Genomic DNA, 24,586 nt, shown 5'->3' on the forward strand with positions numbered 1-24,586 from the left:
TATGTGGGAGGCCTACACTGCACATACAAATACTCAGCCTGTCTATTAGTGGCCTGAAGACGTTTAATTCAGAAACAAGGTAAAATAGACTGCAAACACGTATAACCTCTTATCTGAAAGGGCTTAAGAGAAGAGGAGCTTTCAGCATCATCAACATATGACTGGTCACTGACTGGCCCTGAGTTAGTATGTCTGAGACAGTTGATGGCTATGCACTCTGCTCTTCCAAACATTGCGGTGTGTCTGATAGTAAGTGGATTGCTCTGCAGTGTGTCATCCTTCCACCTGCAACATCTTGAGAGCAAGTCTGCTCGGTTCTCTCCTTCCTACACCCTACATCAGCTGGAAAAAGACCAGCTCAGATTTAGAGAAGCAGAAACTAAGAAAAATAACCAACAATGGTTGCCATTCTCTTGGACCTCTATGGCCAGGTTTTACTCATTAGGCAGAAAAATGGAAGAAACTGTGATTGGACTACCTGGACAAATGTATTGTTATAGTGTGCTTTAAGAGAGAAAACTTCCCAAAAAGATGAAACTAGAGCATGGTGCGTTCTGATCTTAGACTTCAGCACGGCTGCTGCGTATGACTGAATAGCCTACTTCATCACTTGCTGCAGCAGTCTCCCTAACAGCAATGTTTTAGCTAGTCACTAAAACATGGTTTAAAACACCCCCGTCTCTCTGGACAATGACAAGTCTGTTCCTCTTCAAATCTACCCCAACATCCCTTAACACAATGCTATTAAATTCTGCTCTGCAGAAGTCTGTGCCATTGAGAACTTAACCCTATAAAACATTTTATGCCAATTAATTATGAATGCGTGCAAAACAAAAAATTATCTTTCAATTAAGAGAAAAACAACATTCAGCAAATACAGCTTTAAATACACTGCATTCGAGACTTGTCTATCTGCTGTGGACATGCAGTGATTTTCAGCCATCTAGGTTTGTCCCAGAGGAAAAGTCTACTGCCCCATTTCTCCTGAAAACATCCCTGGATCTGGACCCTTTCCCATTCTGTTCTGTGGTTTGGCAGATCTAGTTTACTTTTCTTAACAGAAAAACCACATTCAGGCAGCACGGACACACAAAGAATAAGATGGATTTCAATAAGGGTGATTGAGTCATATCAGTGAATCATTGCAAAAATTATAGCTAACTAGCAGATGCACTCTGCATTCACCCTATAAAACCTGTGAAAGAGTGAAAATCTGCATTTATCAAAATTAAAATGCATCAAAATGTTTTTTTGGGCCAAAGCAGGCAGTAAGTTATGTGCAGAATCATTTGTATGGGGTATGCAATGTAAGTAGTGTAAAAACGGCAAGTCAGTCAAGCTAGCAGAATGATGCTGAAATTTGGAGCGAGAGGCAAATTGAGGGTTCATTTGAATTCCAAAATGTGATCATTTCACCACTTCACCTGACTTGGGAGGGCTCAGTGACCGCTGGAAAACATGACAGCACGTCTAATCCTTTTAACACACACACACGAGACTGAGGTTATAGGAAACACACCATGCTAACCAGATCCTGATAACGGATAAGAAACAGAGGATTGGCTGCAGTAAGCGGGCTGCACAATTCATTTAATTTTAATAGAAATTGCGACGTTGACATGTGCAATATGCAAATCGCAATGTCTTTGACGTCTCTATCCAGTCACCCTCGCTTTCATGCAGCTGCTTGCTTCCGACACAAACCAAGTCCCGCCCCTTGTCACTCAAGCAGGCACAGCTGGCTGTTAGATTCGCTCACTCAGCTTGAGTCGGCATGCTTGTTTGCTTCTTCGTGTCAATCCACATGTTTCCTGTATTCGACTATTTGTTTTTGTATCTTTATCTCTGCAAACAGCTAGTTGGTTAAAGCTCCATACCACGTGAATCCCCAAAAACGTGTTAGTTTATGTTCATTTCTCTAATACAGGCTGCTGCCAGTGACTGAGGCCGCATGTTGTTTGTGCAACGACATGTTCTGAGTCAGAGAAGAACATGTGAAGCGTATTTTAAAATCTTGTCTGAATATAACATCTATTCAAAATGTATTTTGGGTCTCCTGGGAAACACTGATCAGCACTTTGAATTCTACCCTGTCACAACTCCTTCTATAAGGTATTTTTATTCGTTGTCATGCCGAACACCAGCCATATACATTTAAATAGCCTACTCATTCTATTTCTATGATTCCAATGGTTCAAATCACACACACACAAACTGCCTTCAATAAGTATTCAAACTCCTCAGTTTATTCCACATTTTGTGTTACAGCCTGAATTCAATCTGTTTTTTTCTCTAATCCATCTACACACAATACCCCATAATGACAAATTAAAAATATGATTTTAGAATTACCAAATATATTGAAAATGAAATACAGAAATCTAATTCACAAGTATTCACACCCGAGTCAATACTATGTAGAAGCACCATTGGCGACGACTACAGCTTTGGTTTCCACCCTGTGACAATTTCTACTATTTGGTATTTTTTATTCGTTGTCATGCCAAACACCAGTCATAACTTTTTTGAGTCATCTTGGGTAAGTCTGCATCAGCTTTGCACATCTGGATTTAGGGATTATCTCCCATTCTTGCAGATTTTCTCAAGCTCTGTTAAGTAAAATGGGGAGCTGCAGTGACCTGCGATCTTCAAGTCATTCCACAGATTTTCAATGGGATTCAAGTCTGGGCTTTAGCTGGGCCACTCAAGTACTTTCACATTCTTGTTCTGAAGCCATTACAGCTTTGCTTCGGCTGTATGCATTGTCCTGTTGGAACGTAAACCTTCGCCCCAGTCTAAGGTCGTTTGCTGACACCACCATGAAGCTGACACCACCATGCTTCATGGTAGGGATGGTGTTAGACGGGTGATGAGGTGTCCCTAGTTTTTTCCAGACATAATGCTTAGCATTCAGGCCAGAGTTAAATTTTTGTCTCATTAGACCACAGAATATTTTGTCTTACACTATCAGGTGTCTTTTTGCAAACTCCAGGCGTGCTGTCATGTGCCTTTTCTCAGGAGTGATTGGTCACCTCCCTGACCAAGGGCCTTCTTGCCCGATTCCCCAGTTTGTTAGGTCTAGGCTGGGAAAATCCATACATCTTCTATTTCCCAACTTTTAACACTCAAGAATGTTGTATACCCTTCCCCCGATATTTAGTACCAGTCAAAAGTTTGGACACCTACTCATTCAGGGGTTTCTTTATTTGTTACTATTTTCTACATTGTAGAATAATGAAGACATCAAAACTATGAAAAAAACATATGGAATCATGTAGTAACCAAAAAAAGTGTTAAACAAATCAAAATATATTTTAAATTTGAGATTCTTCAATGTAGCCACCCTTTGCCTTGATGACAGCTTTGCACATTCCTGGCATTCTCAACCACCTTCACCTGGAATGCTTCTCCAACAGTCTTGAAGGAGTTCCCACATAGGCTGAGCTGGCTGCTTTTCCTTCATTCTGCGGTCCAACTCATCCCAAACCATCTCAACTGGGTTGAGGTCAGGTGATTGTGGAGGCCAGGTCATCTGACGCAGCACTTCAACACTCCTTGGTCAAATAGCCCTTACACAGCCTGGAGATGTGTTGGGTCATTGTCTTGCTGAAAAACAAATGATAGTGGGACTAAGCCAGATGGGATGGCGTGTCGCTACAGAATGCTGTGGTAGCCACGCTGGTTCAGTGTGCCTTAAATTCTAAAATAAATCACTGACAGTGTCACCAGCAAACTACCCCCCACACCTCCTCTATGCATCACTGTAGGAATCACACATGCGGAGATCATTCTTTCACCTACTCAGCGTCTCACGAAGACATGGCGGTTGGAACCAAAAATCACAAATTTGGATCATACCAGTTTAATGTCTATTGCTCGTGTTTCTTGGCCCAAGCAAGTCTTCTTATTGATGTCCTTTAGTAGTGGTTTCTTTGCAGCAATTTGACCATGAAGGCCTGATTCACGCAGTCTCCTCTGAACAGTTGATGTTGAGATGTGTCTGTTACTTGAAACTGAAGCATTTATTTGGGCTGCAATTTCTGAGAATGGTAATTAATGAACTTATCCTCTGCAGCAGAGAACTCTGGGTCTTCCGTTCCTGTGGCGGTCCTCACGAGAGCCTGTTTCATCATAGCGCTTGATGTTTTTGCGACTGCACTTGAAGAAACTTTCAAAGTTCTTGAAATGTTCCAGATTGACTGACCTTCATGTCTTAAAGTAATGATGGACTGTCCTTTCTCTTTGCTTATTTGAGTGGTTCTTGCCATAATATGTATTTGGTCTTTGACCAAATAGGGCTATCTTCTGTATACCACCCCCTACCTTGTCACAACACAAGTGATTGGCTCAAACACATTAAAGAAATTAATTCCACAAATGAACTTTTAACAAGGCATACCTGTTAATTGAAATGCATTCCAGGGGACTACCTCATGATGCTGGTTGAGAGAGTGCAAAGCTGTCGTCAAGGCAAAGGGTGGCTACTTTGAAGAATCTAAAATGTATTTTCATTTGTTTAACACTTTTTTGGTTACTACATGATTCCCTGTGTTATTTCATAGTTTTGATGTCTTCATTATTATTCTACAACTTAGAAAACAGTCAAAATAAAAAAAAAATGTGGAATGAGTAAGTGTCCAAACTTTTGACTGGTACTGTATGCCTCATCACAATTTTATCTCGGAGATCTACGGACAGTTCCTTGGACTTCATGGTATAGTTTCTGCAATGACATGCACTGTCAGCTGCCGGACCTTATATGGACAGGTGTGTTGAATTGGCCACTGGTGGACTCCAAGTTCTAGTGACATCAAGGATGATCAAAACAAATTGGATGCACCTGCGCTCAACTTGGAGTGTCATAGAAAAGGGGTGTGAATACTTAAGTAAATTAGATATATCTATTTTCAGTAAATGTGCTAACATTTCTAACACTATGTGTTTTCAATTTGTAGAAAGGTGAGTCAATTCCATTTTGAATTCAGGCTGAAACAACAAAATGTGGAATAAGTCAAGGGGTATGAATACTTTAAGGCATATATGCCATTTAGAATATGCTTTTATTCAAAGTGACTTACAGTCATGCGTTCATACATATTTTCTGTATGAGCTGTCCCGGGGATCAAAGTGTTTTGATCTAAATTGCAATAAAAATGTATAAATCGCGGTAAACAAATAGATTTTTGGCACATATCGTGCAGCCCTAACACACAGACGCACAGCCCAACTACCCACCTTGACTGGATGGCGAGATAGATGGTACGGCGAAATGCGACTAGGTTGACTTCCGTCTGGTCAAAGATGGTGACTTTCTCTGCTTCTATAAAAGTAAAACAGTACATAGTTATAAGGATGAAGGAGGGTTGTATTAATTGTTACACTGTCAGGTGTTGTCATGCTATCGGTCTCCACACAGAAGTCAATCTGTTTGTCGCCAAGCATGGCGTTGCCAATGCCAAAGTCGTGTGTTTGATTCCCGCAAGATACTAAAAATGAATGCACTTACTGAAGTCGCTGTGGATAAAAGTGGCCAAGTGGCATGTATTATAATAATAAAACTGGGGTCATTCAAGTTCATACACAGTTTAATGAATAGAGTGCCGAAGTGTTCTGACAGACCATCTAGGAGAGAGCAGTCAATGAAACGTAAAAGCAGTGACCGATCTCTTGCTTGCCATGGGATAGCATGGAGACACTGAGAAATGACCATGTGCATCCCTAAATGGCACCCAATTCCCTATATAAGGGACTACTTTTGACCAAAACCCATTATAGTGCATTATATAGGGAATAGGGTGCCATTTGGGATGCACACAGAGAATCAGAGGTCTCCTTCCTACCTAATGGTCTTGGTATGCAGTGCATTTCCTTTGCAGTACTGAGCCACTGGGGATGATGAGATTTCTGGGGCAGATTACCTCTGGGACCATCAAGGACAGCCAAGGCCACCACTATAACCACCACTGTCCCCAAGTTACCGCAGTACAGAACACGTCACTGAACTGAGCACTGTTAACATAACAGTATCCTTCCTCTTGTCACATGTTTAGAGTTTTGAACCATACTCTTTGTAATTGTTGAATGTCAGTGTCCTTCTGTGTTAATCTTTGTGATTTTTCAAATCAATAAGATGTTGTATGCATACCATCTCCACCCTCTTCCCCCTCCTTTTCTCCATCATTATCATCATCTTCATCATCATCACTTCCATTGGCATCCTCTCCAGAGTCGCTGCTGCCCTCATCCAGGATCTCTGTGGAGAAAAGAGATGGTCATATGACATATTCTACACTAAAACACATTACTTTCTCCAACATTTGTATTTATTTAACTAGGTATGTCATGGAGGACACCATCTTTTACAATAACTATCTGAAATTATGGCAGAGTATGGTGGAATTCAGTTGATCATACAGACTTTATACACTGTAGTAGCTGCAACATTAGCTAGGTAGCTGCCAGACAACAATAACCTATTACACATTAAACCATATTCAGTTCAAAGTCAAATGTTTTGCTTTGTCTTAAGGCAATAATTGGCATTGTGATCCATCCATCTAGCAACTCACCCTTTTTAATTGCTTTGTACTTCTCCTCGTTCTCCAAGAAGTCTGTATCCATCTTAAAGACATCTGCAAGATACAGAACATTATTGTTTTTAATAGCAACCATTCGTTTGCAATTACTACATTCCAGAGCAATTAAAATCACTGCAAATGAGCCACAATCAGAAGTAATTACCCATAAAACACACTCATTGTGTATTAGGATGCATTTCATATCAGGGCTTAAAGTGATAATGGCTTTCTTCCCTTCTCTTGCACCCTGAAGGAACGCTTGTATAGATTTTCCAATTAGGACAAGTGTGTATGTGCTGAAGCTACAGAAAATATGTTCATCATCTGTTGAATTGAACAAACATAAATAAATAGAAGCAGAATCTTAATGTCAGTCTGAAAATATAACCCTCTTTTACGAGAGAGCGAGGGAGTGAGATAGAGGGCAGAGGCGAACACTGTGATTTCTCTCCTCTCAGAGAACATCATTCCACACTGGGACATCTAGAGAGAGACTGATAGAGGAAACCCCCAGCTATACCAGTATAATTAGCTCAGAATCCTTAGGGGCCTAAAGGACAGCAGGTGAATTGACTGAATAATGGGACGGGGTATTCTCTCCCCTGGCAATGAACATGCTGAAAACTAAGCCATCACAGATATGGCTCAATCGTATTTTCTTAAAAACATGTTCTCACCTTGTCTCCTCCCCTTCATTTACACAGATTCAAATAGTCTTGATCGTTGAAAACCACACGGTGGAAGCTAACCATTGGCTGGCTTTCACTGTCAGTTATTTCAGAACAGCGCAATTAAGTAGGGTGAGGATAGGACTGTTGTGGTGACCATATTAGTGCCACACTGGCAGTCACGAGTCAGTCAAATTCCACATCAAATTTTATTGGTCACATACACATGGTTAGCAGATGTTAATGCGAGTGTAGCGAAATGCTTGTGCTTCTAGTTCCGACCGTGCAGGAATATCTAACAAGTAATCTCACAATTTCACAACAACTACCTTATACACACAAGTGTAAAGGAATGAATAAGAATATGTACATATAAATATATGGATGAGCGATGGCCGAACGGCATAGGCAATATGCAGTAGAGGGTATAGAGTACAGTATATACACATATGAGATGAGTAATGTAGGGTATGTAAACATTATATAAAGTGGCATTGTTTAAAGTGACATTTATTACATCCAATTTGCCAACATACTGATTTGAGTCAGTATGTTGGCATCAGCCACTCAATGTTAGTGATGGCTGTAGTGATGCTGTTTAACAGTCCGATGGCCTTGAGATAGAAGCTGTTTTTCAGTCTCTCGGTCCCAGATTTGATGCACCTGTACTGACCTCGCCTTCTGGGTGATAGCGGGGCGAACAGGCAGTGGCTCGGATGGTTGTTCTTGATGATCTTTTTGGCCTTACTGTGATATCGGGTGATGTAAGTGTCCTGGAGAGCAGGTAGTTTGCGCGCAGTGATGCGTTGTGGAGACCTCACTACCCTCTTGAGAACCTTACGGTTGTGTCTGGAGCAGCTGCCATACCAGGCGGTGATACAGCCCGACAGGATGCTCTCGATTGTGCATCTGTAAAAGTTGGTGAGTGTTTTTGGTGACAAGCCAAATTTCTTCAGCCTCCTGAGGTTGAAGAGGCGCTGCTGCGCCTTCACCACGCTGTCTGTGTGGGTGGACCATTTCAGTTTGTCCGTGATGTGTACGCCGAGGAACTTAAAAAATGTCCACCTTCTCGTTGATGTGGATAGGGGGGTGCTCCCTCTGCTGTTTCCTGAAGTCCACGATCATCTCCTTTGTTTTGTTGACATTGAGTGTGAGGTTATTTTCCTGACAACACACTCCGAGGGCCCTCACCTCCTCGTCGTTGTTGGTAATCAAGCCTACCACTGTAGTGTCGTCTGAAAACTGGATGATTGAGTTGGCCACACATGAGTGAACAGGGAGTACAGGAGAGGGCTGAGAACGCACCCTTGTGGGGCCCCAGTGTTGAGGATCAGCGAGGTGGAGATGTTGTTTCCTACCCTCATCACCTGGGGGCGGCCCGTCAGAAAGTCCAGAACCCAGTTGCACAGGGCGGGGTCGAGTTGAGGGTACTATGATGTTAAATGCTGAGCTGTAATCGATGAACAACATTCTTACATAGGTATTCCTCTTGTCCAGATGGGTTAGGGCAGTGTGCAGTGTGAGTGCATCGTCTGTGGACCAATTGGGGCGGTAAGTGGGTCTAGGGTGTCAGGTAATGTATATGTGATATGATCCTTGACTAGTCTCTCAAAGCACTTCATGATGACGGAAGTGAGTGCTACAGGGCGGTAGTCGTTTAGCTCAGTTACCTTAGCTTTCTTAGAAACAGGAACAACGGTGGCCCTCTTGAAGCATGTGGGAACAGCAGACTGGGATAGGGATTATGTCCGTAAACACACCAGCCAGCTGGTCGGCGCATGCTCTGAGTACACGGCTAGGGAGCCTTGCGAGGGTTAACACTTTTAAATGTTTTACTCACGTTGGCTGGGGTGAAGGAGAGCCCACAGATTTTGATAGCGGGCCGCGAGCAAAGTTGTTTAGTTTGTCTGGGAGCAAGACGCCCGTGTCCACGACGGGGCTGGTTTTCTTTTTGTAGTCCGTGATTGACAGTAAACCCTGCCACATGCGTCTCGTGTCTGAGCCATTGAATTGTGACTCTACTTTGCCTCTATACTGACGCTTAGCTTGTTTGCTTGCGGAGGGAATAGCGACACGGTTTGTATTTGGTCATGTTTCCGGTCGCCTTGCCATGATTAAAAGCATTGGTTTGCGCTTTAAGTTTTGCGAGAATGCTGCCATCAATCCACGGTTTCTGGTTGGGGAAGATTTTAATAGTTACCGTGGGTACAACATCATCGATGCACTTGCTAATAAACTTGCTCACCGAATCAGCGTATACATCAATGTTGTTGTCTGAGACTATCCAGAACATATCCCAGTCCACGTGATTGAAGCAATCTTGAAGCGTGGAATCAGATTCGTCGGACCAGCGTTGAACAGACCTGAGCACGGGTGTTTCCCGTTTTAGTTTCTGTCTATAGGCTGGGAGCAACAAAATGGAGTCGAGGTCAGATTTGCTGAAAGGGCGAGGGAAGGCTTTGTATGCGTCGCGGAAGTTAGTAACAGCAATGATCCAGAGTTTTGCCAGCCCGGGTCATGCATTCGATATGCTGATAAGATTTAGGGAGCCTTGTTAAAAATACCCAGCTACAATAAATGCAGCCTCAGGATATGTGGTTTCCAGTTTACATAGAGTCCAATGAAGTTATTTCAGGGCCGTCGAGGTGTCTGCTTGGGGGGAGGGGGGGGGGGGGGGGGTATACACGGCTGTGATTATAATCGAAGATAATTCTCTTGGTAGAAAATGCGGTCTGCATTTGATTGTAAGAAATTCTAGGTCAGGTGAACTTGAGTTCTTGTATGTTGTTATGATCACACCACAACTCGTTAATCATACGGCATACACCCCCACCCTTCTTACCAGAGAGATGTTTGTTTCTGTCGGTCCCGATGCGTGAAGAAACCGGGTGGCTGTACCGACTGATAACGCATCCCGAGTGAGCCATGTTTCCGTGAAATAGAGAATGTTACAATCTCTGATGTCTCTCTGGAAGGCAATCCTTGCTCGAATTTAGTCTACCTTGTTGTCAAGAGACTGGACATTGGCGAGTAGTATACTCGGGAGCGGCGAGCCTGTCTACGGAGCCTGACCAGAAGACCGCTCCGTCTGCCCCTTCTGTGGCGCTGTTGTTTTGGGTCGCATACTGGGATCCGATCCATTGTCCTGGGTGGTGGTCCAAACAGAGGATCCGCTTTAGGGAAGTCGCATTCCTGGTCGTAATGTTGGTAAGTTGATGTTGCTCTTATATCCAATAGTTCTTTCCGGCTATTTGTCATAAGACTTAAGATTTCCTGTGGTAACAGTGTATGAAATAATACCCCAAAAAACAAAATACTGCATAGTTTCCTAAGAAAGCAAAGCGAACATCTCTGGCGGAACCATATCACACACGTTTAGTCACAATAATTTGGATTCTCCAAGCTCTGATGCTGCTGCTGGTCATTAGTAGCCTTCCAAACTTGCTAACTGCCTGGTACTCAGCACTCTATTGTTCCTTTAAATCACTATGACATAAATGCAAATTTATTAGAAAATCTAATCAAACACTTCATGAGAGCCCATGAGCTCATGTTGCACAACATTTCTATAGGCTATGCAACTGCGGGAGAAAACAGAGTGATGGAATCCTCTTTTTATTAGCGGCCATCAGCTTTCTATAGGCTAGGCCTACTATATTTATTTCTCAACTTTCCTAATATTAAGTACATTGCTTATATTTCCAACAGGAGTAAAGCCTACGTGAAAATAAACCATGGGGAAGTGTCCTCCATTCAGTATTTAAGTGCATAGATGACATGTATTTTTTCCCGTTGCTCCTGTTTCGAGACAGGTGTATGATAATGGTCCATTCTAAATTAAATGTCAGACATATGATTTGCTATATATAAAGACAAGATTAAATCAAGAACAGTCTGATGAGTGACAATATTAGCCTATCACTTCTGAATGATATATTATCACTTGTGAATGATGCCCAGCATCAAGGTCAGAAACTATGCCTTTTTTGGGCAACTTTTTTGAATAGCCTAGCCCATAAGCCTATATGTTTTAATAAGGTTTGTATCACAACTAAAGTAGACAAATAACTTCTTAAAATGAAGCACATTAATCCATTTTACAAGGGGTGTAGAGCCTAACTGGCAGCGCGTGAGTTTCAAGTTTGGGGAAGAGCTGACCAAACATTTGAAGATAAATATTCTGATCTGTTGAGTCAGCCTCATTGCTTTTAAAAAAATGTTTTGATGCTAATGGATGTATTAATTTGGTATCTATCGCATCCCACAACTATGTTTGATATGTGTTCCTCGCACAGAATAGGTAGACTTTCGTACTACGGGGAAGAAGACTGACATAGGATAGTCCTTTTGCTGTTCGTACGTCTACTCATCTTGTTGGCTGACGAAATGTAAATGTGGACAATTCTTCCAATATCTTCAATTTGCACCTCGGAATTGGAGGACGTGCGCAGTTGCATCCCAACGTGTATGTCTTCACTTGTAGCCTGTGAGAAAGACCAGATCACATGATGGCGAGCAACGTAAGTGAGAGACGCTTCGGATTGCACAGCACACTCAGGGAGAAGGGCACAATGCAGCACTCTGGGCCACAAAAGGCATGGATTTTTTGGGGGTGAATTACAGCCACAAAAGGGATGCCACTGTGAAATTCAAGACATTATCAAGTGCTTTCCAAATTGTGAATGAGAGACTACTGGAGTGTGCACAGCCTGTCCAAAAAACAAAGCAGAGCTCATGACTTTCAAGCAATGTTTTTCAAATCATCATTAGAGACGATGCAGCCTTACAACGTATTAAACATCTAAACATATAACATTGGTAGTAGAACTAAAGGTACATTAATAATTCAAAATTAAGCATATAGGAGTACCTATTTCTTTGTTAACCACTCAACACAGAAAAGCCACGTGTGCGCACTCCTTCAAATCATTGAGAAAATATTTATATTTTATTCAGCTTTGTTCAATTGTATTCTTCATACTATAAAATAATGCCACGGAATTCTAAGCAAATCTTGTCTGCTAAATTAACTAGTGTAGCCCCCAGCCATTTGGCATAGCCACATCAGGACAACTCATAGTATGCTATTCTGTTCTTCTGAAATAGCCTACACATTTTCCTCATATCATACTTCTTTAGACCTGTCTAAAATAAATAATGGATTTATTGTGAAGGTGACTTTTTGTCTTGTAGGCTGTGTGTGGAAGCCAGCAGATGCTAAATGTGTTTATGTAAATTAACTGTCAATTACCGTGAGGACAACAGTTATTTCCTTGACAATCGCCGGCAGACAAAATTGTGACCACCACAGCCCTAGGTGAGGACACTGTTTTTTTTAATAAAGTCTTGGCTGGTTAGGCCTACAGTATTTGAAAGCCTGGGCCTACCTTACTCAGGATATCTTCTTGGTTGTAGTGATCCTCTAGGGGCAGCATGGGTGTGAACTGACCCTTACTAGGGACTCGCTACTAGAGGTTCCAGAGTGGCGCAGCGGCCTAAGACAATGCATCTTGGTGCTAGAGGTGTCACTACAGAAACCCTGGTTCGAATCCAGGGTCTATCACAACCGGCCGTGATTGCAAGTCCCATATGGCACCCCACAATTGGCCCAGTGTTGTCCGGGTTTGGCCTGTATAGGCCGTCATTCTTAACTGACTTGCCTAGTTAAATGAAAGTTAAATAAATATTCTATACACAGGGCCACTCAGTGGCCAGTTTATTTGGTACACCACCCCCCGTTCACAAAAATGGTTCTCTCCTACCGACAGTAAGTCACGTGGCCTACTATATAAAGCAGGCAGACAGACAAAGGCATTCAGTTACTGCTCGATTAAAAACAAGTGACCTAAGCGACATGGTATGATCGTCGGTGCCAGGCACACCGGTTCTAGTATCTCAGAAACATTCAGCCTCCTAGGCTTTTCACGCACGACAGTGTCTAGGGTTTACCGAGAATTGTGAGACAAACAAAAAAACATCCAGTCAGTGGCAGTGCTGTGGCCAAAAACAGCTTGCTGATGAGAGGTCAAAGGCGAATGGCAAGAATAATGCACGGTGGCGGGCCACAAACAGGCAAATAACGGCGCAGTACAACAATGTGTGCAGAATGGTATCTTGGAACACACAACTCCTCGGTCCTTGTCACAGATAGGCTATTGTATCAGACGACCACACCGGGTTCCAATCCTATCGGCTAAAAACAAGAAGAGGCTCCAGTGGGCACGCGATCACCAACACTGGATAATTGAGAAGTGGATAAACATTACCTAGTCAGACAAATCCCGGTTCCTGTTGCGTCATGCTGATGGCAGAGTAAGGATTTGGAGTAAGCAGCACGAGTCCATGGCCCCATCATGCCTGGTGTCAACGGTATAGGCTGGTGGTGATGGTGTGGGGAAGGTTTTACTGGCACACGATAGGTCCCTTGATAACAATTGAGCAACGTTTGAACGCCACACCTTGTAGAATCTATGCCCTGAAGAATTCAGGCTGTTCTGGTGGCAAAGGGGGTCCAACCCGGTACTAGATGGGTGTACCTAATAAACATAATCTGTAGCATCTTACTGAGTATATCTTCTTGGTTGTAGTCGTCCTCTAGGGGCAGCATGTGTGTGAACTGATCTTCTTCCTCCACCAGGTCCAGCCCCTCTGGGACGATAGGGTGGTCCTTAAACCCATCCTTCCTGATGGCAAACATCACTTCGATCATGTACTGCACCCGCTTGTCAATCTCTGACTCGTGAAGGATGTTGCGCAGCCGCTCGAAAATGGCTAAAAACAGAAGAGACAGTGTTTAAATTAGATAACAGGCGAAATGGGATGTAAGAACACCTGAGAAATAAAGAAATCCCTTGATTTCTCTGAATGAGCTGTGCTGGTGTGCTAAAAGGATTCTGTAGCTTTGATGGAACTAATGCTTCCTTCTCTCAAGCCTGTTCAAACTGTAAGAGCTGACGTGTTCTGTATAGCCATGGACCATTAATGCCCCTAGGAGACCTCAGGGTATAGCCATGGAACATTAATGCCCCTAGGGGAGACCTCAGTGTATAGCTATGTACCATTGATGCCCCTAGGGGAAACCTCCGTGAGTTTGAGGCCACACTCCTTGAGGAAGCTGATGGACACCTCCACGCTGTCGTCAGTAGGTCTCTCCAGGAGCAGAGTCAACATCTCCAGACACAAGACCTCATGGGCCACATTCTGATTGACGAGATGAGCAACAAACTTTGATGCCGTGAGACATTGTGCCTGAAAAACAAGAATACAAAATGTATTAGAAAGAGTTAAACAGCTGAACTCTGAACTTCTCCATAATATGTATCAACGTTATATGTATAAATGAGGCAGAGTGACTGAAGTAGCTGAAGCAGTCACCGTGTCTTCCCATCACATCGTTATGTCAAAACTAAACGAGGCGGCAGCTAGTCACCTTGTCGTTCCTCCGGTAGCCCTTGCGGAAGTTAAGGATGAGTCTCTTGAGGATGAGCTCTCCTATCTGAGGGAACTTGGAGTTGATGATGGCTACCACAGCAGCATAGACGTGGGTGAAGGTGGCCGAAGCACTCTGGGCTTGCAGGGTGGACCTGGCCAGGAGACCTCTGGAGAATGGACACGGACACACACAGGCGGCACAGACAGAGACAAGGACAGACAGACGGATGGACAGACAAACACACAGTGAGCTGTACTTAAAAATGACTTTACCCAAATAATCCTTGTCTCAAAGCTAAAGAGTAATACATTTGACTGATAAATCAAGCTGGAGCCATTACCTGCCCCTAACAATGTTCTCCTGCAGCAGCTCCTGAATGATCATGGCGATGTTGGACACATTCACCTTGTTGATCAGACCGTTGATGGACTTCTTCAGAGCCTCCCAGCTCATACGCTGGTACGCCAGACTGGAAACAGGAGAAAAATCATCCTTATCAATCAAATGTATTCATGAAGCCATTTATACATCAGCAGTCAAAAAGTGGTTATACAGTAACGCAGCCTCACATCCGCATGCTGAGTCGATTCAGCTCATTTCAGAATGGTGATTGCAGCAGGGATGTGTGCAACCAAGTAATTACAATACATGTTAACAGCGCATTTCTACAACACACTTTCCATGAAGCAGAACATATTTCAAATTCTTTTGCAAAACAATACATCCTAAAATGTCAGTACCTACACCAGACTACCGCATCTAATTTTAACAATTTCAGCCTGGTTAATAGACATATCTGCTTTTCCCACGATAAATAAATAAATATATACAATTGAGGTAGGAAGATTACATACACCTTATCCAAACACATTTAAACAGGTTTCACAATTACTGACATTTAAATCGTTTAAAAATTCCCCGTCTTAGGTCAGTTAGGATCACCACTTTATTTTAAGAATGTGAAATGTCAGAATAATATTAGAGAATGATTTATTTCAGCTTTAATTTCTTTCATCACATTACCAGTGGATCAGAAGTTTACATACACTCAATTAGTATTTGGTAGCATTGCATTTAAATTGGTTAACTTGGGTCAAATATTTCAGGTATCCTTCCACAAGCTTCCAACAATAAGTTGGGTGAATTTTGGCCCATTCCTCCTGACAGAGCTGGTGTAACAGAGTCAAGTTTGTAGGCCTCCTTGCTCGGACACACATTTTCAGTTCTGCCCACAAATGTTCTATTGGATTGAGGTCAAGGCTTTGTGATGGCCACTCAAATACCTTGACTTTGTAATCCTGAAGCCATTTTTGCCACAACTTTGGAAGTATGCTTGGGGTCATTGTCCATTTGGAAGACCAAGCTGCCAAGCTTTAAATTCCTGACTGATGTCTTGAGATGTTCCTTCAATATATTCACATAATTTTCTTCTCCATGATGCCATCTATTTTGTGACATGCACCAGTCCCTCCTGCAGCAAAGCACCCCCACAACATGATGCTGCCACCTCCATGCTTCACGTTTGGGATGGTGTTCTTCAGGCTAGCGAGCCCCCCCCTTTTACCTCCAAAAATAACGGTGGCCATTATGGCCAAACAGTTATATTTTTGTTTCATCAGACCAGAGGACATTTCTCCAGAAAGTACGATCTTTGTCCCCATGTGCAGTTGTAAACAGTAGTCTGGCTTTTTATGGCGGTTTTATAGCGGTGGCTTCTTCCTTGCTGAGCGGCCTTTCAGGTTATGTCGATATAAAACTTGTTTTACTGTGGATATAGATACTTTTGTACCCGTTTCCTCCAGCATCTTCACAAAGTCCTTTGCTGATGTTCTGGGATTGATTTTCACTTTTAGCACCTAAGTACGCTCATCTCTAGGAGACAGAACGCGTCACCTTCCTGAGTGGTATGACGGCTGCGTGGTCCCATGGTGTTTATACTTGCGTACTATTGTTTGTACAGATGAACGTGGTATCTTCATGCGTTTGGAAATTGCTCCCAGGATGAACCAGACTTGTGGTCTACAATTTTTCTTCTGAGATCTTGGCTGATTTCTTTTGATTTTTCCCATGATGTCAAGCAAAGAGGCACTGAGTTTTAAGGTAGGCCCTGAAATACATCCACAGGTACACCTTCAATTGACTCAGAAGCTTCTAAAGCCATGACAATTTTCTGAAATTTTTCAAGCCGTTTAAAGGCACAGTCAACTTAGTGTAAACTTCTGACCCACTGGAATTGTGATACAGTGAATTATAAGTGAAATAAACTGTAAACAATTGTTGGAAAAATTACTTGTCATGCACAAAGTAGATATCCTAAAAGACTTGCCAAAACCATAGTTTGTGGAGTGGTTGAAAAACGGGTTTTAAATGACTCCAACCTAAGTGTATGTAAACTTCTGACTTCAACTGTACGTGATGTATATATATTGATGGTGATGCTTTATTCAGGGACCCTAGAGTAGGCTCATAGTGTACCTGTGTGTATGTATGTGCATCTGTGGACGTGCTGTGTGTGTGTGTTAGTTTGTGCTTGAAGGCTCTGTGAGGAAAGAAGGATAGCAGGCCAGGCTAACTCCTTCATTGCCCTGTTCTGCTCCAGAAGATCTCATTGAACCAATCACTACTTCATTATCTTCGCCACCTTCTCTGCGTCCCAAATAGCACCCTATTCCCAATATTGTGCACTACTCCTGACCAGGGCCCAAGGCACTCTGATGAAAAGTAGTGCACTACATAGGGAGTTGGGTGCTATTTGGGACGCAGACCTCGTCTCAGGGTACTCGGACTTAAGGCGCCAAAATGCTATTCCAAGAAATGACAGGAAGGTGACTGAAAACACCTTGAGCTACAGATAGTCTGTCTGAAATAGCATCCTGGTCCATATATAGTACAATGCAGGGATTTGCTATATAGTACTACGTAGGGATTAGGGGGACATTTCGGACACAAACATAGATATTCAAGCCGCTCTCAAGAGAGTCAGCTGTTCATTTTAGCCTCTTGCTTCAACACCTTGCTCCCGCCAGACCAAAAATGATTATCTATTGTGTTGCCATCAACTTACTAGACAGTATCTTAGAAGAACTTCATTTATAGCATTCTTTTATATTAGAAATATGATAATGTTTTATTCTTTGATTGTAGTCTTGAGTTTGACTTCACCATCCATGAGTATTTGTTCTGTGATGACAGGCAGATATAGAATCCATAGAATGGACAAAGCCCCTCAGACCACAGCAATCTAAATGGGAATGTCCATTCTAATAATTTGATTTCTAAGTTTTCAGACAACAGCTTAACTCACCTGCTCTTGTCAGTGATCTGGGCCTGCATCATGCGCAGTTTGGCCGGGGGAATGTAAGCTCCACCAGTCCTGGTCAGGATAGGGTCCAGTTCCTCCTTCTTTTTCTTCACTGGTGGTTCCTCTGTAGCTGGGTTTTTCTTGGCTGGGGAGGGCGACCGGCCTCTCCTCCTGAACTCAGCCTCTCTGTCACGACTTGACTGGCGCTCGTAGTATCGGTCCCTGTTACGATCATCCTCCCTTGACCTGTGGTTGAGGCAAGGGCAGGTCAATATATCAATACTGTAGTGATCTTTTTAAGAATGGGGCTAGGGCTAGTCTAAATGTGGTCTACCCTAAATTAGCTGTAAACATGATACAAACAATTCAATCATATTTAGAAAGCCCTTTTCACATTCATCACAAAGTACTTTACAGTAACTTAGGCCCCAAAGAACAAGCAGAAGTGGCAAGGAAATACCTCCACAGAAGGAAACCTCAAGTGGAAGAGGGCAGACTGTGCCGTGTTCCGTTTTCATACCTGCCATAACCTCCTCCACCGTAGCGCCGGTCCCTCTCCTGACTTCGGGAACGGGACCTAGAGCAGGAACTGCGGCGATCACCATCCCTGGAACAATGAGAAACAGCTGTAGGGTTGCAAAATTATAGACTTTCCCAAACTTTCCCAGGTTCATAAATACCAGTTGAAGGATTCCTGGAATCAGGAGGAAAGCCCTGAAGAGTAAGGGATGACCTATAGCTCTTATCTGCAGGTTAACAGAGATAGTCACTCACCTGTCATCTGGGGTGGGGCTCCTGCCTCTGTTCGCACTCTGGTCATCTGGACCACGCTGGAACACAAAACGTCAAAATCCCCCATCCGGTCAGTGTTGACCAACATTACCACAGCGCAAACTTTTGTAACAGCATGTACGAATATCAGTTTGGAGCGTTTGTTTCCCGGACAGTCGGACACAGATGAAACATAGTCCTCAACTAAAAAGCATGGTCAATAAAGAATCTCCACTGGGCAGTATACTATATTTCACGATACACCGGTAGTGACGCAAGGACCGGTTTGGGTTTTTACTTAACCTTCTATAATGGTATTTGAATGTACTTGAATATCTGGTTTGTTAAATGTGATATGCCGACCCCATGTGTAACATCCATTTATAGTTTACTTTGCTACTTCAGTCATCTCTCTCGCTTTCAACAGACCTAGAACCCGCCCCGTCATTCAAGGAGCATATTTTAAACAGATCATACGGTCCCCTAGGACACACAACACTTTGATTCCTACCCTGTCACAATAACTCCTGCCTGGCATTTTCATGTCAAACACTGTATTCAAATTATAGAATTAGATGAATCATTATATTGCCATGATTCCAAAAGTTAACTTTAAGTGGTTGGTTCTAAATCCCAAGTCAAATCACAATTGCAACATTTGGCAAAAAATAAGGCATAGATTGGGCTGTACGATGTGGGTAAACAAAGTGACAAAGTGTGGAAATGATCTCAAATGAGCACAGGAAATGCAGAAATGTATTAAAATAATTTGGGGTTGAAAGCATAACACAATCAGAATAGAGAAAGAAACCACTTAGAATGTATGTGTTGCCACACCAGGGTAAGACACTACTCATAAAGCACATTTAGAACTTCTATTTTTCAAAAACATAAAATAGTTGTTTTTTTTATACAGTGATACAATATATTGGCCATAACGCCCAGCCCTAGCTGAAAGTATTTTTGGGGTGCAGGATTACTTTCCAAACTGTCTGGCAAACGGGCCACGAATGTGGCTGAGTCAGTCACTCACCATGATCTGTGCCACGCTGCTCTTCATCCTGCAGCCTACTGCCTCATCACTGCTCCCATCAGAGCCGCTGGACTCATCTTCCTCCTGGCTGACACTGGCACTGGATGGGGCCCTACTACCCCTGGTGGCTCTGGAGCTGGCTACTCCTGGACTGGCCACTCCAGGACTGCCTAGAACTATGGGGGCCTCTGAGCTGGCCGCTCTGGGACCTTTGTGTCCAGGACTGGCTGCAGGGCTATCTGCCCCCTCTGTAGCTTCCACTGCAGAAAAAACAAAGTTTGGTTAATAAGTGTCTTTTACCACGCAGTTCTACGTGATATTGTAGGACAAGGTGTCATGTTGTCCAAAATGACCGTTTTTTCTTGGAGACAAAGTTATACAGTGCATTCAGAAAGTACTCAGACACTTGAATTTTAACACATTTTATTACGTTACAGCCTTATTCTAAAATTGATTAAATAGTTTTTTTCCCCTTCATCAATCTACACACAATTCGCCCCTAATGACAAAGCAAAACCGGTTTAGAAATTGTTGCAAATTACAAATAAAAACCTGGAATATCACAAGTATTCAGACCCTTTACTCAGTACTTTGTTGAAGCAACTTTGGCAATGATAACAGGCTTGAGTCTTCTTGGGTATGACGCTACAAGCTTGGCACACCTGTATTTGGGGGGTTTCTCCCATTCTTCTCTGCAGAACCTCTCAAGCTCTGTCAGGTTGGATGGGGAGCCTTGCTGCACAGCTATTTTCAGGTCTCTCCAGAGATGTTCGATCGGGTTCAAGTCCGGGCTCTGGCTGGGCCACTCAAGGACATTCAGAGACTTGTCCTGAAGCCACTGCTGTGTTGTTCAGGATCATTGTCCTGTTGGAAGGTGAACTTTCACCCCAGCCTGGAGCAGGTTTTTAAATCAAGGATCTCTCTGTAATTTGCTCCGTTCATATTTCCCTCAATCCTGACTAGTCTCCCAGTCCCTGCCGCTGAAAATCATCCCGACAGCATAATGCTGCCACCACCATGCTTCACTGTAGGGATGGTGCCAGGTTTCCTCCAGAAGTGACGGTTGGCGTTCAGGCCAGAGTGTTAAATCTTGGTTTCATCAGCCCAGAGAATCTTGTTTATAATGTTCTGAGAGTCCTTTAGGTGCCTTTTGGTAAAGTCCAAGTGGGCTGTTATGTCCCTTTTACTGAGGAGTGGCTTCCGTCTGGCCACTACCATAAAGGCCTGATTGGTGGAGTGATCCAGAGATGGGGGAACCTTCCAGAAGGACAGCCATCTCCACAGAGGAACTCCGGAGCCCTGTCAGTGACCATTGGGTTCTTGGTCACCTCCCTGGGCCCTTCTCCCCTGATTGCTCAGTTTGTCCGGACGGCCAGCTTATGGCTGGAGTTTTTCTCTGACATACATGGTCAACTATGGAACCTTATATAGACAGGTGTGTGCCTTTCCAAATCATGTCCATTCAATTGAATTTACCATAGCTGGACTCCTATCAAGTTGTAGAAACATCTCAAGTATGATCAATGGAAACAGGATGCACTAGAGATACATTTTGAGTCTCATAGCAAAGGGTCTCCTGACCCCTCCTGTCTCAGCCTCCAGTATTTATGCTGCAGTAGTTTATGTGTCGGGGGGCTAGGGTCAGTTTGTTATATCTGGAGTACTTCTCCTGTCCTATTCGGTGTCCTGTGTGAATCTAAGTGTGCGTTCTCTAATTCTCTCCTTCTCTCTTTCTCTCTCTCGGAGGACCTGAGCCCTAGGACCATGCCCCAGGACTACCTGACATGATGACTCCTTGCTGTCCCCAGTCCACCTGGCTGTGCTGCTGCTCCAGTTTCAACTGTTCTGCCTTATTATTATTCGACCATGCTGATCATTTATGAACATTTTGAACATCTTGGCCATGTTCTGTTATAATCTCCACCCGGCACAGCCAGAAGAGGACTGGCCATCCCACATATGCTCTCTCTAATTCTCTCTTTCTTTCTCTCTCTCGGAGGACCTGAGCCCTAGGACCATGCCCCAGGAATACCTGACATGATGACTCCTTGCTGTCCCCAGTCCACCTGACTGTGCTGCTGCTCCAGTTTCAACTATTCTGCCTTATTATTATTCGACCATGCTGGTCATTTATGAACATTTGAACATCTTGACCATGTTTTGTTATAATCTCCACCCGGCACAGCCAGAAGAGGACTGGCCACCCCACATAGCCTGGTTCCTCTCTAGGTTTCTTCCTAGGTTTTGGCCTTTCTAGGGAGTTTTTCCTAGCCACCGTGCTTCTTCACCTGCATTGCTTGCTGTTTGGGGTTTTAGGCTGGGTTTCTGTACAGCACTTTGAGATATCAGCTGATGTACGAAGGGCTATATAAAATAAATTTGATTGATTGATTGATTGGGTCTGAATAGATCTGTAAATAAGGCATCTGTTTTTATTTTGTATACATTTGTAAACATTTCTGAAAAATAATTTTTGCTTTGTCATTATAGGGTAGTGTGTGTAGATTGTTGAGGATTTTAAAATAATTTTTGTAATTCATTTAAGAATAACTTACAAAATGTGAAAAAAGAGAAGGGGTCTGAATACTTTCCGAATGCATTGTATGTCTTAGATTCATTGCGCCTGCATATTTTTTTTCATTTAACGGGGTGGATCAGCTTTAACATTGCAAATACATTGTGGCTTCCCTCAATGTAATTGCCTGCATCATTTCCAATCAATTTTTTTCTTTATAAATATATTACTTTAAAACATATTTTAAATATATTTTCCATTATCTCCCCCCAACTAACCCTCCCCTAATGGATAACGACACTTAGACTTCTACTCACAGCTTATACATTTCATGGACATATAAATATATATTAGTTATCTATTGTTTGTTTTTAATCCCATCCTTCAGCTCCCCTCAACCGCTCCCATCCATCTCTGAACACCATCCAGTTTTGATTTGACATTTTCAGCTGTGCCGTAAAAATAAAAAAAATCGAAACCTACATACATTTTACGGACACAGTATATTTTAACATCAGTGAGCTTGTTGTTTGTTATTTTTAGTCCCACCCTTCAGTTCCCCTCAACCCTTCCCATCTATCTCTGATCTCTCTCTGTTTTGATTTATATTTGACACATATTTCTTTCAACGGTGCTGTTTCAAAGTTCTGAACCTTTCTATTCTCATAGTTTCTACAGATTGTAAAACATTATTTTTTGCTAAGAGTATTATTATATTATGCTTGTCTATTGTTGAACACGTTGAATGTGTTAATGAAAGTGGGATATGGAAATGTGTCTTGAGTCTTTTACAATATGTAGACAATCTACATTCAGACCACAAGCAATCGACAAGCAAACAAGAATAAAAAAGAGCGAGAGTGAACTTCAACTGACATTCAGTTAATGCTCTATTTGAGAGAACTGACTGTGCTGAAGGCTTAAGAACAGGAAGGCTGTATTAAATAATTGATGAAGTGCACTGTAGTGGCCTGCTGAGATAGATCCCTAGTTGGACCAGTGACTCATCTCCTGCCCAGTCCCCAGCTCATTCCTTCAAGCCTGTTGGCTGATTTCTAAGTAGACTCTGACATGTTAACTTAGCACATCATGCAGTTATTACAGCAAACGTTTTCAAGAAACAATGAAACATGAAAGTTAAATATTGCGAGAATTACTTCAAGCTCTGTCTATGCATACAGCGAGACAATTACAAAATCACATGAGAATAAGAGTGGTCTACTAATTTCATAGCTGGAATCCCAAAGCAGTGCAGAGTGTCTTGCAGGCAACTGCCATCAGAGTTAAAAGGTGTGCCAAAAGGTCTCCGACAGCAATATCAATTTCTAGATGCTACCACAGCACTCGGCTCTGTTACACACACACACACAGAGAGAAGACACTGCAATGCATTGTTGAGAATTGGCACTGTGTGATTTGCATAATACCAATTTCAATATTCAATGTTGACAGTGAGGAATAAAATGTTATTTGTCACATGCGCCAAATACAACAGGTGTAGTAGACCTTAGTGAAATGCTTACTTACAAGCCCTTAAGAAAAAAAGTGTTAACTGCATTGTTGGTTAAGAAAGTATTTACTTAAATAAACTGAAGTAAAAAAATAAAAAATAAAGAGCAACAAAAAATAACAATAACGAGGCTATATACAGAGGGTACCGGTCCAGATTCAATGTGAGGGGCACCGGTTAGTCGAGGTAATTGAGGTAATATGTACATGTAGGTAGAGTTAAAGTGACTATTCATGGTTAATAAACAGAGAGTAGCAGCAGCGTAAAAATGGGGGAGTGGGGTGGGGACTAGAGGTCGACCGATTATGATTTGTCAACGCCGATACCGATTATTGGAGGACCCAAAAAGGCTCTGACTCCGCTTGTACTGAACACAAGAGAATTAACACAATTTATCTAGTTAACTTCTCTAGGGTAGGGGGCAGCATTTGGAATTTTGGATGAAAAGCGTGCCCAAATTAAACTGAGTTCTACTCAGGCCCAGAAGATAGGACATGCATATAATTGGTAGATTTGGATAGAAAACTCTAAAGTTACCAAAACTGATAAAATAGTGTCTGTGAGTATAACAAAACTGATTTGGCAGGCGGAAACCTGAGAAAAATCCATTCATGAATTAGGATTTTTTTTTTTGCAGTTTTCTATTCAATGCCATTACAGTATCCATTGACTTATGACTCAAATTGCAGTTCCTATGCCTTCCACCAGATGTCAACAATCTTTGGAAATTGTTTCAGGCTTGTATTCTTAAAAATGAGGGAGTAAGAGCAGTCTGAAT

General features: G+C 42.6%; 1 protein-coding gene across 2 annotated transcripts in view; it reads right to left on the minus strand.

Annotated features, from left to right (window-relative positions):
- cwc22 (CWC22 spliceosome associated protein) overlaps positions 1–24,586 on the minus strand; it is a 51,712-nt gene that overhangs the window by 22,108 nt on the left and 5,018 nt on the right. For both annotated transcript variants that reach the window (XM_021597545.3, XM_090230083.1), the window contains 11 exons: positions 19,784–20,043; positions 18,754–18,809; positions 18,500–18,586; positions 17,983–18,225; positions 15,019–15,147; positions 14,676–14,844; positions 14,305–14,494; positions 13,811–14,017; positions 6,570–6,632; positions 6,146–6,253; positions 5,236–5,320 (listed from right to left, as the gene is read on the minus strand). In XM_021597545.3, coding sequence (XP_021453220.2) covers positions 5,236–5,320; positions 6,146–6,253; positions 6,570–6,632; positions 13,811–14,017; positions 14,305–14,494; positions 14,676–14,844; positions 15,019–15,147; positions 17,983–18,225; positions 18,500–18,586; positions 18,754–18,809; positions 19,784–20,043 — 1,597 coding nt within the window. The remainder of the gene's footprint in view (positions 1–5,235; positions 5,321–6,145; positions 6,254–6,569; positions 6,633–13,810; positions 14,018–14,304; positions 14,495–14,675; positions 14,845–15,018; positions 15,148–17,982; positions 18,226–18,499; positions 18,587–18,753; positions 18,810–19,783; positions 20,044–24,586) is intronic.

This window comes from Oncorhynchus mykiss, chromosome 3 (genome assembly GCF_057628025.1).
Source record: "Oncorhynchus mykiss isolate SJ-2025 chromosome 3, ASM5762802v1, whole genome shotgun sequence".
Lineage (NCBI taxonomy): Eukaryota > Metazoa > Chordata > Actinopteri > Salmoniformes > Salmonidae > Oncorhynchus > Oncorhynchus mykiss.